Genomic DNA, 21,304 nt, shown 5'->3' with positions numbered 1-21,304 from the left:
TCCCTCCAGTCTCTGAAGTACAGTTGAAGCGGGGTAGGTAGACCACTGCTGTGAGTGAGGTGGTAGAGACAAGGTTTGCTGTCTTTGGATTGAATTCCTATTTTTAACTGGTTGTATAATTCAATGTAATAATTCTAGCATGCCTCAAAGTATCTTTGAAGAGGGCACTTAGGTCAAAAACTTAATCCAACATTTGCTAGTATTTATTGTGGCACTCATAGCTCTGTTATACAAGACAATTACAAAGATGAGTTAAACAAAGACATCCTAACCCTTGAGCATGAAATCCTACATCTTTTTACTGGTCTATGAGTATGTTCCCATAGATTATGGTTTAGTTTAAGGCTTTAACCCACTATTTTAGGAACCAGTATAAATAAATATAAAACAGCATGCAGTCTAAAGTAATTCAGTTACACACTGTACTTCCTCAAAACTACTGAAAGTGCTTTTGGCATTACATGAGAAGATATAAATTTTATATATGCCCTCTCTCCTCACTGCAGTTAAGAGTGATGACAGCACTCAAAAGATATTGAAAAATACAAACGTCTGCATACTGGTAGTTGTTTTTTTGGCTTTTGAATCTTACATTCAATTTTTAATGCATAGTTCTGCAAGTTCAGTCTTGATATCTTGATTTTAGCCGGTTTCTTTGTTAAAATACTTTTTAAAGATCTGTGACAATAGTAACAGTAGCAGGAAGCACCAGGAAATGTTTTCCTACTGTATTTGCTGTTGTGGCTCCTTCTCCTATGCACTTTATGCTATTCTCCACAAGGCGTGTAACCATACACACTTTCCTCATCTGTTGCAATGGAAAAGAAAATGGCTTACACAAATTATTTTGAGTTGTAAAACAGGTTTGTTTTAGCATTCAGCAGTGGTTTGCCATAATCCATACTCCTGTGATTGCACACTGACAGGTGTTTATCACAACCTCAGTCTGGTGATTAATGAAACCATACAAACTCAGGCAATGTTTACATGATTTCTTAACTTTTTCTTATGCTACCGAGATGTCTCTAACTGGCTGGCATTCATGCTGAGCATGCTCAAGCTTAAACTCTGTTTCTTTACTGATACTGAGTCAGTATTCCTAACTGAGGTCTTGGCACTTAGGCTGTGTAGACATAAAAAGGAACCTGAAATTTAGTTAGGATCAGAGATTAGGAAATCTCCCAGTCAAGGTGAATTCAAATGGAAATCAAGCCAGGCAGATGGATTTGGTAAACAGTTTTTCTATCACCTATATCCTCACTTTCACTTTGAAAGATTTTCCTGCCTTGCTGAATCTCACAGATTTTCCTAGTTTTAACCTCAGAACTTTGGATAACTGTTTTCTTCTTGTGTATCTATCTAAGTAAAAAGACCAAAAACTTAAATGTAAAAAAGCTTGTCTGCTTCCACAACCATCTCCCCATGAACGGATCAAAAGTTATCAGAGGACAAATAAGATGCCCCTACACAGACATATTATACAGCCATGTAGATCCTCAGGTGATTGAAGAAAGCAGATGATTCAAGCCTTCCTCTCTCTGATCAAGACACAATGTGTTCTCATACACATTGAGAACAGAATCAGAATATGATGCAACCAAAATACAAAATCTAACTATGAATAGTAGTAAGGATATATCTGAGGTCAATTTAGCCCACAAAGTGAATAAATAGCTTGAAACTGGTTGAGAAAGACCAAGTATAGTTGTCATGGGATGTTTGTCTTGTGTGTCTAGGCAGAGACTGCATTGATGGGCTCAGCCGAGCACTAAGGTTCACATGTTGATGAGGTACAAACCTGTTGCTCTCTTTTTCGTGCCATGGCAATAATGCTTATCTGTGAAAGAATGCCTTTACATATCAAGATTGACAACATGAAGAAATACTTAGCAGGGAATACTCAGTCAGTTTTGCATGTAGACATTATTCTTGCTAGTTGTAATCATTTGCCAGCATTCTAAGTTTGAGGACTATTCACTAATGGAATAATCATTTGCAGCATTCAAATAATTTATACTTAAATTTTTTACTTGATTACAAGATAACAATTTATAAAGCATTTCATGTTTAAGCTATGTTAAAGAGACAAAGTAATACGCTGACTTTTGCTTATTTTCAGTCTTCAAAATCTTTCATGAACACGTCTCATGGTTAATTAAAATTGGACTAAAAGCTTTGGAAGATATGTACTCAAAAATATTCTGTAAAATGTGAGTGGTTCTCAGAAATTTCTTTTTTTATTATTTTCTTTCTCTTTTTTTTGGCCAAAACTCAGTAAGCTGTAACTATTTAAAAGCAGTGGCAGAAATTAAAACACTTACTAAGTGGAGACCTTCTGAAAAATTTGGCATATGAAAGAGACCTCTGAAAATCCCCAGGAGCTACAGGCATTGTATTTATTATCAAGTTCTAAAATCCAGTTAAAGCATTACTCAGCGCCTTTTCTTGATTATTACAGCTTCATTGTGAACACCAGCATGTTTTTCTAAGACAGCCTTTTCTTGCAACTATATAGTCCTGGTGTTTGGAGTTACTTGGCATTCTTGAGATCCCCAGGACTTCTAAAAGATCTAGCAGCCCTGCTAGGGCAGAGCTGAATGAACTGAAACAGATGAACGAAAAAACCTGTATTCTTGTACAATTTTTTTTGCAATTCCCAGTTGTTTTTCTGTCCACTGAATGATTATGTTACCATTGACCATGAAACTAAAGTCAGACATTTGTGTTCAGTACTTACTCTTGTGCTAAGATTAGCCTATTAATGGACTCTGTAAGATTTTTCAGAAGGATAAACCTGCAAACTGTTGAAGTATAATATTCAATAGAACAATTTTAGTCGTAAAAAAACCTGTAAATGTTGCTAATTTTGATAAACTCAAATTTCATAATCCAAATATATCAAGTATCACAATCCATTTTTCATAACGGATTTCATTTTATTATAATCCATATTTCAAGTATCACACTGCTTTTTCTACAACTAAAGATCAACTAAACATAAACTTTTATCCACACTAAAAGATAAAAATAGAGAATGAAAAACAAAATAGTGCATGAAGTCTTAAATTTTTCCTTCAAAATTTAAAAGTGGCTATTGCAAACTGGACTCCAAACATTCTATGTGCTTTCTATGTTTGTTTTAGAAAAAAATCAGCTATTCAAACCCTCCATCTCAGCATGACACAACAGCTACATTTTCTTCTCTCCTTCATTCAGTTGATTATAACTTTAGCCTTCTTAAGCTGACCAGCTATGTTAGAATGAATTCTTGCAGGTGACATTTAGGTTTTTTAACAAATTCCAAGCCTTTATGGTAAAAAGTCCCTCACACTGCACAACTCAAACCATCTTCACTTCTGTGAAACATATGTTTTTCCATATACTCATGCATAAAGCCATGCCTTCATGGCATACATACAAATAGTCCTTCCTGATGAAACTGATTTTTTTCTGGAAAATAAAAAGAATTGTTGCTTATCTTTGGCTTTCTTCTAAGTTGCTTTTTGAAAACTGACCTGAACACTCACGGGCTACAGTCATTTCTGAATCATAAAGATATATGCTCTTAGAGCCTCTGGCTACTGCCGAAAATTGGCTTTAGTAGCAACTGCATTGTTTTCAGCATCAAAAATCATTGTCAACTATAAACAAGCACTACAATGCTACAAGCCGTTTACCACTCAGTATTATAGAACTGTCGGTATCATCCTCTATAGGTGCAACTCATAAATTTAAAATTTTGTATAACACTTCTGAATCAAAATTAAGTCTGGGGCTTAGGCTTTGAGAAATCAGCAATAAAAACATGATATCATATAGTGCACGTGATACAGATAAAAAAATGGGATGAGCTTTCATGCAAAAAGAATTGTTTTAACTTCTACATTGGGTATGCTGCATAAAACAGAGAGGGAAATGCTACATCAAATTCCATTTTTATACATATGCTTTAATATCCATAGTCTACACACTGTAGGCAGGAATTGCTTTTTCCCTTATTACAACATAACTACGTCTACAAAAAAGAAAGTAACAGCCGCTGGGCTGAATGTTGGGATAATTTGAGAGATGAAGAAGAGAAGTAAAGAAAGGGCATGAAAGTGCCTCCATGGCCAGCTGTAGGAAAAAGAGTGGACCTAGACCCTAGTTGGACTAAAGGATTTGAGTTCTAAATCACTGTGGCCATGAAGAAATAATGAGCCCAAATTTTAACATTTTCCACAGCCTTCTAGAATTGGAGAAAAATGTATTCAAAAGAAACTCCATAAAGTATTGAGATACCATTTTTAGAGAAAAAGTAATTCTTCACTCAGGTAGATTTATTTACTCACAATTTCTTGTTTAGCATTTCAACCTCATACTTTTGTAGAGCTAGGCTCAAAATTTAATTTGAGTTAGAAAAAATGTCTGATAATTTTTTATCCATTTATAAAGTTAGCAGTAGCAAAATCTTCATGAGACTATACTTTGCTACTCCTCTCTGTACTTACCTTTGTGTATGTGTATCAGGTAGCGTTTTAGCAGCACCACCAAATGATTAATCAACAGTATGGCTTTTTGGAAGATACAAAGTATTTAGAGTTTGGAATTGAGGGGGGTGGGAGGGTGTGTGTGTGGAACGTTTTCTGTTAAGCAAATGAAGAAAAAGGTGTGAATGAGCTCAAGCTTTCCAAAATGACAATTCCATAAGGAAGGGCTAGAGAAGAGAATTACATTTGGTTTGGAACCAACAGCAGTACATTAGATCAAGAAGTTGAGCCCAAACTATAAAGCTTGACTGGCTAAGTAGTTTCCTATAAGGATATGAATGGTCACTAAGATAACTATAATGCTTTTAGGACTAAGATTCAATCTCCACTTGTCACTGAACGCGACTGTGTGGATGGATCAGAGCAACAGCGTGATTCTTTATTTGTACATCATACTATGGTATTGAAGAGAGTCCAGATAATATAATTAAGTTATTCTTGAAGACTCTATGGAGCCTTAAAGACTCTATCCTTCTCACTGAGCAAGTGAGATTATTGAGAAGCTTGTTTCTGTGATATCATACCATTTAAAAATTAGTGTACCACAGACAGGTAACAGGTTGTAAATAAAAAATTAGCACACACTTGGTAACGATAAAATTATCTTATGGAGGACTAACATTTCCTAGCACTGAAAAGGTAAGCCTTTCTTTATTGCTAATGCTCATTCTAAGTAGTAAAGTATAGTGATCTTCATGGGGTTTTTTTGTGGTCTTGTTGACTTATAATGTTGTGGCTGCACCACTATTTCTAAATTCCCCCTCCCACTACGAATGCTAGAAACCTATTTTGCTTTAAAATGCCGATGTTGAAGAGGATTGACTGAGTGAGTGACTGAGTCTCACATGTTTGCATGGGAGTTCCCCATCTAGGAGACCATGGAGTCAAGAAAAATATATGCATTATCTATATTATTCTGCTGAACATGAATGAACTGCAGATGAATAATTATTTTCAATAAATTATCAAGTAAAGCTTGGTATAATAAATACATCATAAAATATCATAAATATCATAAAAAATATAATAATCTGTAGGAACTTGTTCTGTACTACTTTATGAACTTGCCTCAAGACATCATTGAAACAACTATGGCAAAAATTACTAGTGATGTGCAGCCTCTTTTGGTTTCAAAAAGCTTTTACACAAATCCATCCACAAAATTTCTCTACTAAGAACAACAAAACAAGAAACAAATTTTAAAAGCTGTAATTTTTTTCTCCCTTTTAGTTTTAGGGAATTCTGAATGTCTTAAAAAAAGCTGCTTAAAAAATGTAATGCCTTATGCATCCTCTAATAGTTTGAGATCAAATAAAAATTATTCTGAAGTCAATAGGAAAGTCACAGTTTGCACTGGTACACAAGCTTTTCTCAGAGGACATTTAGAATCATAGAAACATCTAAATTGGAAATGATTGTTGAGATCATTGAGTTCAACCACTAACCTAACACTGCCAAAACCACCACAAAATCATGTACCCATGCACCAAGACTACCAGTATTCTAAATACCTATGATTGTTGAGATCATTGAGTTCAACCACTAACCTAACACTGCCAAAACCACCACAAAATCATGTACCCATGCACCAAGACTACCAGGAATGACGACTAAACCACCTCCCTGGGGAGCCTGCTCCAGTGTCCGATAACCCTTTCTGTGAAGAAATATTTCCCCAAATCCATCCCAAACCTCCCCTGGCACAACCCAAGGCCATTTCCTCCTTAATCATCGCCCATCATTTACACTGATTATTGAATATTCCTGGTTGTGTTGCCTTTCCAAAGTACTTATCAAGACTTACATTCAGAAGCACCTATACGGTAGAGAGTGCATATCACCCATAGATACACACTCGCCTCCAGCATAATATTGTCCAAGTGCACCCACCCTCCAAGTACCTACTGTTTTCTTCTATAATTATTTATTCTGCCTTTCATGGCATGGTCTTTTATAGCATACTGAGAAGTCATCTTGCTCTTGACTGTCAAGTTTCTGGGGAATTTCTCTAATAAACAAACATTTTGCTTTTCTAGGAGTAATAGGATGTCAGAGGCTGTGCCACACAAAATACCCTATGTGGGTTGTGCATATATTAACTGCTTCCCTTGAAGAACATTGCCTAAGACAACATATGCCATTTGAATCTGATTTTAAAATTAGGATGAATCAGTGCTATATTCTGAATGTAACATGCAGAATGCTGCAGGCTCAAGTCCAACAGTGAACTAAAGATATTTTTGGAAGTGTAATGCTCCAGAAATTCTTAAAGACCCACTTTTTATGCTACTTGGTAAGCTGAAATTCATTTTTGAAAGTTGCAGTGTATTTTTATTAATTTTTTTACATCGTTGTTATTTATATTTGTTTTGACTACTGCTAACTTTATAAATAGATAAAAAATTATCAGACCATTGTCCTAACTCAGACTTTTTTTTCTATTTAAGTGTTAGCTGTAGAGTATACAGAAAAAAATCCATAAGATTTTTCTTTTGTACTGTCACAAGTGCATGACACAATATCTGACAGCAATTCATTTAAGCTGAAGTTTAAGTAATACTGAATTAGCTACTTTAAATACCTTTGCCTTTATATGATCACTGAAACCTGTCAACCTTTCTCTGTTCACTAAGAACATTACTAATTTAGGTCAGGATATGCTGGATTCAATAGACCAGTATGTTATGGTTGCTATTTTTATATGAGAAAAAGCACTATGATATGATCACTGGAAGTCTCTGTGTATGTCAATGTCAAAGGACATTTACCACAGTCTTTGACTGGGGGAAAGGCTCTCTCAGACAAAAGTGTTCCTACATCAATTTTACTATGACTAAATAAGTCTATTCTTTCTAGCTAGAAAGCAAAAAGCTCTGTGACAATTGGTAAATCTTACTCATTCAAATGTTTATTCTTTCTTTCTTATCCTTTCCCATCTGTTCTTTTCTGGAAAAAAGATATGAGGTTGGTGTAATAAGATTTGATTAAAGAAAAAGATATTTCTTTGTAAGAAAACAAAATGTTTCCTTGACAGCACTTAGAGTCATACGGTAGTATTCTCTCTTCATATTTCTTTGTAAGAAAACAAAATGTTTCCTTGACAGCACTTAGAGTCATGCGGTAGTATTATCTCTTCTTTTTTTTTTTGAAGCTGTGTAAAAGAAGAAGGTCCTGGATCAAACTTCTATTAAATTTGCCTTCCTTTGTTTTACTAAGGCATGAGAGCAAGTAACTATAACTGCTGGCATTCTCAGGGTCAATGTGAAACCTTAGTAATCTTTAACAGCATCCTCTACGTCCTTTGTTCACTACAGAGAAAGCAAGTAAACAATAAATGAAAAAAGCTCCCCAAGAAAGCAAGCAGAAAAATAGGAAAAAGCTAGCTAAGAGCATGGCTTCTGCCAATGGGTCTATTGAGTATTACAAGCACATCCCATAGTTTACATATAAAGTTACCATAGCGTTCATTCATCATATGGCAAAGAATACAATAGAAAAATTGCTCTCTTATTACTAAGAAAGTAATGAGAAAGAGGGTGGGAAACCCACTTATGAGGTTTCAGAGAATTTATTAATTGAAATGTCTTGTTTATATTAGAGAAAGAAGAAGAAATACTGAGATATCTCTAACATGCCAAATATTTAGCAATCTTTCTAATGCTTTCTACTTTAGAGAAAACAGAACTGTTAATTTACTTCACAGATGTCTGAATGATTTATATTTCTTAAATGCTCTAAGAGGACTGAACAAGAAAGGGTTGGCATTTTCAAATAGAAGTATATTGACACCCCTTACACTCCAAGATATCTCTCACATACAAATTAATGTGTTTCATTTGCTACTGACAACCTGTAACCTCACCTACCCTCACACTGAGAACTTGACTGTAATAAAAAGGAGTTTTAAGCTGGTTCTATAGAGCTTCACAGAGGTTTCTCAGTTTTTGCTAACTGAGTCTGTCTCCTTCTCTCTCTCTTTCTCAGAACAATCTTTTGTTCACAACTCAGCGTTCTTTAAGCATATGCATCCAGTTTACAGTTTTAAACTATTAAAACTCAATCTGATATAACAAAAAAGAAACACACTGTAAATAATGCAAGTCCTCTTAACTAATAAGGTAATCCTTAAGACCCCATAAGGAATACATATCATAGTCCTTTTGAGAGGCAAGGAAAAGTGCAAGGTATTCCTCTTTGTACTTTCATTTATTCAGAAATATGTCATGTTTTAATTCCATTTCACTAGAAAGGCTATACCTGTCCAAACTGGAAGTTGTTACAAAATGGCGTTTTAATTCCATTTCACTAGAAAGGCTATATCTGTCCAAACTGGAAGTTGTCACAAAATGGCCCTTATGAGCTGATTTTTCCTGCTTTATTATGACTCTAATGTCTTTAGTCAGACAGAATCTGGAGGAACCTCTCAAAGAAAAACCCTATTCTATAAATTTGTCCTGCATACACAATCTGAAAGCTACAAACCAGAAAATATTCCACTCTCATTCTCTTTTTCTTTGTTTTTAACCTGTAACATCCGATACTGCAGAAAATCTAAATGCATGACTAGCAAGATCCCCTCATCCCTAGTCAAAGAACAAAATATCTCTCATGAAATACTGTATAAAATTGTATGCTGGAGGACATTGCAACAGTCAGGAATCTCAATAGCTATGAATTATACAACAATATAGGAAAAAAAATCCCTTGTTGGTGAATTTGATTGAACTATTTTCAGGAATTGCAGCAGATCACAACATACAAGAAACTCAGAATACACTAACAGAAACATATCCTATTTGCTAAGTGAGGTAAAGTGGAAAATTTCTATGTAAAATTTTTCAGTGAACTTCTACTGTCTTTAAAAGTCATTATATTTGCATGATATGCTACTTTGATTCTATTGTCTACTGTGCTTATATTTAACTTGCCATAGCAAGTCTCTTTACTTTTGTTTACTGAATGACATTTTCCACTGAATAATGAAATCCATTTTGAAATAGAAAAGGTGACGTGCTGCTAGTAAATTCACTCTGGCATTTATCAGGAACATTAGTATACTTTTATTAGTAGTACCAAAATACTGTGAAGATTATTATTACTTTATAGTACAGACTGTATTGCATTACATTTTTCAATGTTTATTACACAGGATTACAATATATATCCTCCTTATGACATGAAAATTTTGTGCACAATCAGAGGAGCCTGAAAGATGCAGTAGTTCCATTCAACTGTAGATTTGCTCTGTATCTGATGAATTCTCTCCTTATAATGAAGTTGTCATAGCAATGCATTTTTAATAGTACTGATTCATATGCCAGTAATGTTCTGGAGACAGAGCCCTTGATAGTTTTGTAGTATTCACTTATGCTAAATTATAACTTCAGCAAATACTCAAGTACTGGTCTAGTTGCACTATTAGAACATGTGATCAGGATTAAATTAGGCCAAAGCATAATCTGACATACACAACTAACAGAAAGCTGCATAAAACTTTGGGTGGCTCAGTTCAAGAAAGTAAAGTCAAATCCTATATCTGCTTTATATTAAATGTAAATGTTTAATGATTAAAAAACCCTAAACAATTATACCTCACTAGGCAGAAAGAAAAGTTTTGGGATTTTTTTTGTCCAAAGGTGATGCTTTCATATATTGGTATTTATATGGTGCACCAGGCAGCTTTATAGAATAATCCTTGATAATGGGAAATCACAGTACTTTGCTGACTCTGTTTTAGCATGTCTTCTTCTCCATATTTTTAACAGATCAATTAAATTACACATATTTCTAAGGTTTCAAAACAACAGGAAATCATCCTCCAAGGACTACCTCATGGCTGTTTCCAAGGCACTGATAACAAGTGTCAGCATGCATGAGTCTGTGAGAGCAAGACATGATTCATGAGCACAGAAAATTGTCTGATATTACATTCCTTTTTTAATTCAGAATGTGAAGATTAAAGTGCATTATTTTTTAGTACCAGGCAAAATGTAAGTGAATCAAACAGAAATGAAGAAGAAAATGGTGTTAACTTATTTTCTGTGGCTGAGAAAGAAAAGGATTGTGGAGGAAAGAGAGATTCTTTTTCTGATGCTCCTCTAGAAAGCGTAAGGCTTAAATTTTGAAGTATTGGTTGAGAAGACCATTACATAGCACACATCATCTAAATGCTTCTTCAAAGGGCTGATGAAGGGGAAACTATATTGTGAATGCAGTAACTGGCCTAACCAATATGTCTTAATGAAGGTGTGTATTGATTTGGTTATGAGGAATACTTAGCCTCTAAATATATAAATGTAAAATGATAATTGTTTACTCTGAAGTTACCGACCTTCCCTAGATGATGTGAGAAACACAGCTCTAAGTCAGACTTCAGAAACTTGCAAGCAAGGGAAAGGTATGTAAGAACTATAAATTTCTCATACATGTAATTTACCTGTTTCATATATGTAGCCTAAGAGTGAAAAATTAAACCAATTTTTTTTTTCCCAGACTGAAGCACAGTGGAAATCAAACAATGGCAAAGATAGTTAGAAAGGGAACTGTGGAGCAATGAAAGCAACAATTTACCAAATGACTAAACTGAACTTCTGCTTCCTTCTTCTTTCCTGATATATGCATTTTTCCTTATGATCAAAGTTAATCCTACACTTTGAGTATTTAGGAAAAAAAGTGGAATATGCAAGCTGAAGCTGACATACAAACTAAGACTTCCCAGAAAATAAATAGAGTAAGAAATATAGAATATATGCATTAATAAGCGCATATATGCAATACATGCACCTTTAGTTTTTATTTAGAATGGATTGTATTTTTGTTAAGAAATAAGGAAATAAATAAGATTTTCCTTATCAGTTTAAGCTTTGTCTTCTATGAATTTCTAACTGTTTTTTCTTCAAAAAGTGCATCTTTAAAATGAACAGAAACTGCAAATTTAATGAAGGCATCAGCAATCTATAATGTAGTCTCAGACTACAACAATTGGGCACTTCTAATAAGGGCCCATCACCAGAGCAGTGCAGAAGATGCTGAATATGGCTGGGGTTATTAATTTCACACTATCATGATTTCTTCTGCTAAACCTCAACTAAACTGGGAGGCAGAGCTGGGCAGAATTTGGCCTGTATGTACAGGCATAATCTTCAGGTGGTATGTTTTTACACAATTCCAAAGTACTTCTAGTCAACCTAGTTAACTATATGGGGAACACAGATCAAGAACAACATAAGCCTTTCCTGGTCTAAAAGATCATTTACAGTACACAGAAAGAGACAACTGTTCCTTGATGACACTTTTTTTTTCAAGAATGTCTTGATTTTTCTAGGATAAGGAGTATCACCTCTTCAAGACTATCCGTAAGAACGTTAAGCATATGCTGCTGGAGGTCCTCTGTGAATTAAGTGCTATGCACCTGACTACAGTCATTGGCAAGGTGTGACTAATAGACTAGAGATCCTACAGTATTTTCTGGATACTGGAAAATGTGTTTGTTTATGGAAGAATGTGGTACTTAGGCCATAAAGCATGTTAGACACGGAATCCATGTAGAGTTAGGAATGATGATCAGTCTATATCCAACCCCTGAAGACTTACAGCCTTGTAACTGATAATAGAAGCATGCTCAGGTTAAGTGAATGTTGTAAAATTTTCCAGCTTTCTAGTCTGTCTTTAATGAACATGGCCTCATTCACTTTCTTGGAGGTTTTCCTAAGTAAAGGTAATGAACTATTGCTATAGGATACTTCTAATTTAGTTCTTTGCTGCTATTCAAAAGCTCTGCAACGTTTTGAATTAAGTATTTGAAATAATTGTCTCTCCAGGAAAAACAACAACAACAAAAAAAGCATTGCATTACATTTCTACTTTGTGTTCATTTTCATATATTAAAATGTCACTTAATAGTAGCTGAAATAGTGACTGTGGATGGACTCTTATATAGCTGTAAAAAACAAGCTGTAGTGAGAGGCTAGAAGACAATAATACTCTAACTAGCACTATAATGCAGTTTGAACTTATCAGTTGCTTCATATAGAGATGCTGAGATATTGAAAGAAAACCCAGCCATACTCATTTTTCCACGAGTACCCACAGCAATGCAGATACCACCAGGTGCGTACAACTGTAATGCAAGTGTATTTATCTCTAAACAAAAATAACACATGGGAGAGAGATAAACAGGGGCAAAGCTTTATCTGACTGCAACAAATAACTTTACAAATATGATTGCATTGTCTATGTCGAAAAGGCATTTTTGAAGATCTGAAACTGGACAAGTAAGAAAAAGAAGTTGTTGAGAACTGCCAGGAGTACCAAAATAGAGTAGAGAGAAATTTCTGTCTATGATAGAATCATAGAATGGTTTGGGTTGGAACCCAATGAGACCTGGTTGCTCAAAACCCTATTCAACCTGGCCTTGAACACTTCCAGGAACGGGGTATCCACAGCTTCCCTGGGAAACCTGTTCCATTGTCTCAACACCCTCACAGAAAAGAATTTCTTCCTGATATCTGATCTAAATCTCACCTCTTTCAGTTTAAAACTGTTACCCCTTGTCCTACTGCTATACTCCTTGACAAAGAGTACCTCTCCACCTTTTCTGTAGGCTCCCTTTAAGTACTGCAAGGTGGCTGTAAAGTCTCCTCCTCAGCGTCAACTGAGACTAGACAAATGTGTGTTTGACTACATTCAGCACAGAGGTTTTTTTAGAAAGGGAAACGGAATGGTTAATGTGGAAGTTGCTACTAGAAACAGCGAGCTGTTAATTAAAAAGAAGGAAATCAGTGGGAAATGCTTTTTTCCTTGGCCTACAAAGTGGAATTATGTTGTTCATAGAAAACATGAAAAAGGACCTATAATGCTGTATTCCTTTATTGGATAATTATGAATTTGACTTGGTAATTCTCCTATACTTTGCTATCCCAATAATAAAAGTAGTCAGGCTGACATCATACTTGTGCTGTTATACAGCAAGTCGTCCTATTACCTGTATGTTTATAGGAAGATGTAAAACTTAACCTTGACTATTTCATTCTGAACCACAGAACTCACTCTCAGGCAAGTATGAAAAAAAAGCAGTTTCAGATATCATAGATTTCAGTATTGTATCAATATGTAATATTAATGCATAGCAACAAACTAATGTCAAACAGAAAAATGGTGAATAGGTGCATTCTAACAAAAAGAAAAGTGAAAAAGGAAAAAGGTTACGTATTTTAAACAATTTAGTTGTTAGTATAGCCCAAGGCTTTTCCTGATTCTGTTCAAGCTGCAATAAAAATTATATGAAATATTTAAAATGTGAACAGGCAAGTCTACTTACTGTTTCCTGGATGCCAGCGCACCGCATTTAAATATGCGTTACAGTAATGGAAGAGAAATTCATGCTTGGATCGGGTAATTTTTCCTTGAAGTAAGGGCATCAGATCATGTCCATCAATAATTCTGAGTAAGAAAGCATTTCAAAATCAGAACAATAACCCAAACCTCACTTTATTGAGAAGATACTATAACTCTATGTTTCCACTTAAAAGATAAAAATCTGAATGGCCACCTCCAGTTGGTCAATTCAGAGAAAAACCTTCAGGTGCTCTTCCCCTTTGCTTTTTAAATTATTTAAGGAAACATTAATGTTGCATTTTGCCATTAGGAATGTTTTTTTCCTAAACCCATCCTTTTTCTTTTTTCCTTTTTTTTTTTTTTTTTTTCCTGAGAAAGGGACTAGACATATGTGAACAAATTGCTCCAACACAGTCTTCCAGGTATATCTGATCAAGCCATTTGGGAGCAGTCTGACCAAAGTTACCCTAAAACAAGAGAAATATATGCTGTGTTATATGAAATATATGTGTTCCATCACTGGAATTAATGATAAGAACTCTGTCCACCAAATTATGTGTGCCAGAATGTAAAACCAAAGTAGTAATTTCAAAGTTGAAAATGAACTGTGTTTAAATATGTGTTTATCAACTACACACGGACAGAGAGAAATTTATACATATATAAATTCTCCAAATACTGCTGTACAATTCTGATCATGCTTTGAAAAGTCAGTCAAATTACATCCAAATAAGCAAGGCATTTAAATGTTTCCATAAATTAAGCCTTTGAATTTCTGGAATCAGTTGGCAGGGGAGAAATCACAATCTGCGTTTTTCGCCCGGTGTGAAATCCAAAAAATTTTACAAGAATTTTCATATGAAATTACTTTTTGCTGATACACAGATCAGTAGGCAATTAGTTTCGTAGCATTTTGAGCAACATCTCCTAAAAACTTTTTTTGAAACTTCTTAAAAGTTTAAAAATGCCTATGTTAATTTTCATTACCATGTAAACCCCTTTTCACATGAGTGTAACTACTACAAGACAGATACTAACTTCACTTTTTTAAGCCATGAGCTATGTATGACTGTGAAATTCTTGGCAACAATTGTATGCAACAGCACCATTCTGCGTAGGACTCTTCTTAAAGGATGAGCAGGAAACCATCCTGGAATTCCTAAAACTATGCTGTGTGATAACTCTGCTTTCTGGGTGCATCCCTGTCTGTGGCGGTCCATTGATTTAGAGTTTTTCCCACTTTCAGTTTGTTGTGTTTTCTGCCTGAATAATGCACTCTTCTCTCACCCCTGCACTGTCCTGCTAACTATCAAGCTGAGAGCAGGACAAATATGCGTCTATTGTACAGTTTCTGTTTTATGGTCTGTGGATGAGGATAAGGATGTCTCCAGTAATATATCTCCAGGACTTGTGCATTCCCACAACTGCTGATTTCAGGGGGATACATGAGACTTCTTTCTGATGACTTATTGTTCTTCTTTAAGGAAGTACCTTCTCCTTTCCTTTTTAACCTGCTGCCTCCCGGTGATTGAATCCTAATTGTAGCAATTTCTCTTATTTCTTAGGAAGAATTCAGTGGAGCGAAAGGAATTCAGCAGTTGGATCAAAAGTGCTTCAAGCTAGTCCATGACCTATCATCAAGTCGTAACTATGGTATCTAACCTCCACAGAAGAATCAGAGTGGAGCAACTTGCAAGTGAAAGTTACACAATTATATTGGGATTTCTATCAGAGAGATCAAAATAAAACATTGGTGCTTAGTCGTCACTCAAGCAATATGAAAATGAAGTGCTCAAGATCTGCCCACATTAAGAACAATCTGAAATGTTTAGGTTCAACAGAGTTACTGCTTGTAGGAGATCTCCTGGGACCAGCTTGACTAATTTTTTGTATCTTGCACATGTTCTACCCTGCCATTTCTTTCAAGAACTCCATGAATCATCATTAGCAGAGTGTCTGTTCACCACTGGTTTTCCCCATGCAGATTCTGGATGCTTTGTGCTCAAAAACTGTTTGGGCATGATAGACATGTTCAAAGCATACGCATATCACCAGGTTTCTCCACTTATTGGATGGCAACAGAGTGTAGGTGGAGGCACCTTGCTGCTGAGACTGGGCATCTCCTGAACAAGACAAAGCACAGGGCTGTAGGAGTGTCAGTAAAGCATCTTATGAATTTTCAAAAGCCAGTGGATTTTCTTATCAGGCTGCAAAACTCTGTAAGACATTATTTTCACCCACTTGGTAGAGAACAAAAAAATCTGTGAGAAAAGCCTAGCTGGCATTTTGAAGTGTTTTGTTATCTTAGGCAGGCCAAGGTTGAGCTCATAAAGTTTATAACAATTTACACTAGCAGTTCTTTTTTTCTACTACATTCACTCATGCAGTACAGAGCCTTTTTGATACATTCTTTTTTTTTATTTTAGTAAATAATTCTAGGCCTGATTTGATAGGATGTTGCTCTTGGTGGCATTCTCTTATTTTCTTGTTGCTTGTTCTGCAAGTTAAGCTGTATTTACATACAACATTTCTGTAAAATATATCAGTATGTCCATATGAAAAGACACAACATACTACTGTAAGTAATGACAAAAAAGTGCTTTTAAAATCTAGGTTTTTCTTTCCCTTCTCACCTCTATCTTAATAGACGTCACCAGAATGTATAAAACACTCATGAGACCTTCTCTAAAACAGAGATAACTACTGAACATACCTGTCAGAGGGTAACTCTGCCTCAGCAAGTTTGACTATGGTAGGAAATATATCCATGTTACTTGTTGGTTCATCCATATGGGCACCAGCCTGTATCACTCCAGGCCAACGGAGCAGCCCTGGCACACGAATGCCTCCTTCCCAGTTTGTTGATTTTCCCCCTGAATAATGAAAGTTTCATTTGCAAAGAAATAAATTCCTTCTTAGAAAAATACTGCCCCACCCCCTGCCCTCCCCCCGCAAGATTCCATTTAAAGATTTTAAACATTCTATCTAGCTAGAGTATCATCAAATTTATCTTATTTTTAATTTGCTAGGTTTAGATTTTCCAGCTACAATCATTACCTTTTTCACAGTAAGCCTACTAAAATGTATTAGACAGAGCTTACAAAATTTATTTAGTTTACAAATAAATTTAAATAACAACTGTAGGAGATAAAAACACACCTTTCAGGAATCTTCATATAGAATTTGGTCTAGATAGTGTGCTACATAGCCATGTGAAGATATACCAAAAAAAAACAGGTATCAAAAATAAATTAAGGTATGCTTAGATGTCTGAGGTATAAACCCGGAGAAGATATATGATATTTTATCTAAAATGGTGCTTAATGATTTTAAATAGAAGAAAGTACTAATTTAAGTACGATAGTGAATTCTCCAATTCAATGCATTAGGAAGAAATTCACTGCAGTGACGGTAGATCTCAGGATGCTGTGAACATCTTCCTGACTTCTAAACCAACGCAGTTGCACCAAATGTACTATCAACTGATTGCATTCAACACAACCGTGCAGCCATTTCTTCTTCATAAATACATGGTCTTGTGGCTGAAAAAAACCCTAGCTCACAATTATTTGTTATATCAGATTATATCAGATTTTTGCCTACTATTTTCATGAGCTTGATCAGAATTCATAATATTGAATAGTCCAGGACACATAATTATCTAATCTGACATCAGAAAACTTAGACTCTCTAATATCCATTGCGTCAAGCAACAATATTTGCTTAAGTATTTTTTGGAAAACAGTAACAAGTTCAGACCTCAAAAAGATTATCTGTCTTTTAAAGCAGTCTTAAAAATTTACTCTTGTCACAGCAGCAAATGCAATACCATTCTCATGATAAAGCACGTAGCTACCTATTCTAAAACTCAGGAATGAGATGTGTGGATTATTTTTCTTTACATTCTTTTTAAAAAAATAAGATTTTCAAAACAAAAATCTAAACAAAACGTAGATTTAAGTTTATAAAGGTATTATTTGGTGAGATTTAAAACACCTGTCACCTAGCAGAAGGTGTTCACCAAACAGTATGCTGATCAGTTGTTAATATGGTTGAGTCAGTGTAGATCTCAATAGACTATGCGCATCTTCTGTAGAAAAGATGACTCTATCCATGTACAACAGTCATTAGGAATTTAAAAGTTTGGTAGACATTATGTGTTACCTAGCAGGAAAGTGTCAAGACAAATACCCTGACTGAACTAGGGTTCACAGAAATTCCTGTTGAGCGGGAGTAGTTAAATCTGAATAAAAACACAAGTATAAGGACATAAAATTATGGATATCCTTAAATTAAGATATTTTTCAGTGAACAGTTATACCAGGGAGATGATTTAGTTCATGCACCAGATCCTAGTGCTGTGTACACATCACAGCAGCTTGTTGCTGGACAGTATGGACAGACAGAAAATTCTAAGAGCTGATCTATATCATAGCTTTAAGTGTGAGGTTCCTTTTGTTTCTGTAGACCTGTCTGAACCTAGTAACTGTGCTAGCTAGATTGGATTGTTTAAATAAATTCTCGTTTTACTGTTGCCTCCTGTGTAATCTGAAGACAGAGCAATTTCAAGGTAAGTGGTGAATCCCATTCCCAGACATGTTGCAATTCTTACAACCTAGATATCAGATCACTTTCACAGCTTCTAGGTTCACTTTAATTTTCTTGAATCACTGCAGAAAAGGACAGAAAACTTGCACATTACCCAAGCACAAAGGGAGCACTCAGAAAACTCTGCGTCCCTGCTGTGAGGTACAAAAAGCAAAATGGACTTCACAGCAGGGCTATCTCCTCACTTATGTCTATGAAGAAGTGACTGCTGTTTTCCTTTCAAAAGACTAATTGGAGCATAATATTTTGATATCTCTGGAGGTTAGGAATAGCAGGGAACCAGGGCAGGAATGACAGGTCATTGTGGAAGACTGTCTTCTATTATCTATGCCTACTTGGTGTTCATCTTTATTAGAACACTGTTTAGTGACATCACTAGAGTTACTTAAAGCCATTATGTGATTATAAATCCCTTGAAATACATTGTCTTTAAAACTCTGGCTGTTAAGTGTTGTTCAAGCTACCTGCATTCTTTTTTCCTTAAAAAATAAATCGTTTCGCTACCAATTCTTGAAACATGAAGCAAACCTCCAAAATAGAATTAGAAGGAAAATAAAAAATCCACAAAAGGTCATTATTTACAAATAAAATCTCTTGATATTTCAGGAGTCATTAGTTTTGTATTTTGCTTGGACTTGACAACACTCAAACAGAGAAAAGGCAGCACCCTAGTAGTGTGTATGCCTGGCAAACTCTAGGCAGCCTAGCTATATATAATTTTTGTTCTGCTAAATTCTTCTAAAAATGTTCTTAAAACAGCATAAAACACCCCAGGCTGCATTTTCATACTTAGCTATCTATGCTTTCTCAGTAGTTGCACCCTTCAGTGTTATATTGAACAATAGACTCCATTCACCTTTCCTGAAAAATCTGCAAGAGCAGGCAAAGTATAGACATAACTCTCTGCAGTCATCCACAACATGATGTCAAATTTCCATTTAAACCTCATTTCAAATCTTAGCTAAAAGAATATCTCTGGGTTTTTATCCCTCTGATTTAAATTGACTGCTATTACCTAACTCTGGGAATAGAGCTTTTACAAAGGATGATATATAAAGAGGAACTCTGTGGTCTATCACTATTAATATTTTGAAAGGTGAGTGATGAAAATTATTTAAAATAGCTTTATTAGATCACTTGGATTATAACCATACTACCCTTTTGATCCTTCTTATATTCTTCTAAAAACAAAGCCTCTAAACCCAATTTATTCTGTTGAATGATAGACAACTACAAAGAAATTTATTATTGTACTCATCTGTAGAGGACTTCATGCTACAGATATCAACAACCAAACTGGTTACGATTACTTACCTTATAAAATGATCAAACGACAATTTATTTTCAATGGAAAGCTTACTCTTTACTGATTTTCAATCTCTTTCATGTACTCCTTTTGTTAATTTTAAACCTGAGCTGTTCTGGTACAGGTGAATGTAATAGACACAGCTCATTTGGACATCTTTTCATCTGATCTTTCTTCCAATCAAGTAAAATGGTCTCTCAGGATATTTGCTGTTTCAGTCAAAATTGCAAGATGGGTTGATTATTTAAAAGCCCAGATCACTTCAGAGAGAATATAAAAATACAGTACTTTTGAAAAAACAATCAATTCCTGCTCTTATTAAAGTTAAAAGTGAAACTGCAACTAATATCACTAACTATGCAATAGCATAGTTCCTGAGTCCAAATTAATGGCCAGCTTTATTTCTCTGTAGCTTACAGATAAGAAAGTAATAGCTTCAAGAAAAATGCTGAATGAACTTATCATTGCAGTATATGAAATTGTATAAAAATAATACATTTCAATAAAATATTGGTTAATTGATTCCTCCAGTACTTGTTTAGCTCTCACGGATCTGTAGTAGATTTAAAAAATCATGGTCTAAATCCTTAAGAAACATTCATTATTATTTTTCATGGATATTAACAAAGTAACTATGTATATACCTATTTCTAAGACACAGAGCACTTAAAATGAATGTTGTTTAAATGGTTTGCCATTAGCAGCATTTGACTCCATTTCCATTAGCAGCAGAACTCATGACCCACTCTAGCAGCGTGACAGTAGCCAAGTGCCTGTATGCATTGTGCTAAATGCTTCATAAATACAAAGAAAGACAATGTTTCTAATGTGCAGGTCCAAGATAAAGGCAAAATATATATTTAGCTACATATCCAAAGAAGCTGACAGCAATAGTATTAAGGGATGCAAGGACACTAAGTAGAAAATCCCATATTTCACTGAATTTCACTGAATTTCACTGAATTTCTAGAGTTGGAAGGGACCATAGAGATCATCTAGTCCAACTCCCCTGCTAAAGCAGGATTGCCTAGAGCTAGAGCATGTTACTCAGGACTGCATCCAGGCGGGTCTTGAAAATCTCCAAAGAAGGGGACTCCACAACCTCCCTGGGCAGCCTGTTCCAGGGTTCCGTCACCCTCACCGTGAAGAAGTTTCTCCTCATATTTGAGTGGAACCTCTTATGTTCCAACTTGTGCCCGTTGCCCCTCGTCCTCTCACTGGGAACCACTGAAAAGAGTCTGGCTCCCTCCTCCTTCAACCCTCCCTTGAGATACTTGTAGACGTTGATAAGGTCTCCCCTCAGCCTTCTCTTCTCCAGACTAAAGAGTCCCAGCTCTCTCAGTCTCTCCTCATAAGGGAGATGCTCCAATCCTTGAATCATCTTTGTTGCCCTTCGCTGGACTCTTTCTAGTAGTTCCCTGTCCCTCTTGAACTGGGGAGCCCAGAACTGGACACAGTACTCCAGTTGGGGCCTCACCAGTGCAGAGTAGAGGGGGAGAATGACTTCCCTTGACCTGCTGGCTAC

At 35.5% G+C, this 21,304-nt stretch overlaps 1 protein-coding gene across 4 annotated transcripts in view; it reads right to left on the bottom strand.

The window, feature by feature from the left end:
• The window catches only part of STS (steroid sulfatase (microsomal), isozyme S), a 117,443-nt gene that overhangs the window by 15,175 nt on the left and 80,964 nt on the right, over positions 1–21,304 (bottom strand). For all 4 annotated transcript variants that reach the window (XM_014960267.1, XM_014960268.1, XM_014960266.1 and 1 more), the window contains 2 exons: positions 16,579–16,738; positions 13,849–13,970 (listed from right to left, as the gene is read on the bottom strand). In XM_014960267.1, coding sequence (XP_014815753.1) covers positions 13,849–13,970; positions 16,579–16,738 — 282 coding nt within the window. The remainder of the gene's footprint in view (positions 1–13,848; positions 13,971–16,578; positions 16,739–21,304) is intronic.

This window comes from Calidris pugnax, unplaced genomic scaffold (assembly GCF_001431845.1).
Source record: "Calidris pugnax isolate Ruff unplaced genomic scaffold, ASM143184v1 scaffold188, whole genome shotgun sequence".
Lineage (NCBI taxonomy): Eukaryota > Metazoa > Chordata > Aves > Charadriiformes > Scolopacidae > Calidris > Calidris pugnax.
The sequence above is the reverse complement of the archived record's forward strand: the minus strand, read 5'-3'. Positions and strand labels throughout refer to the sequence as shown.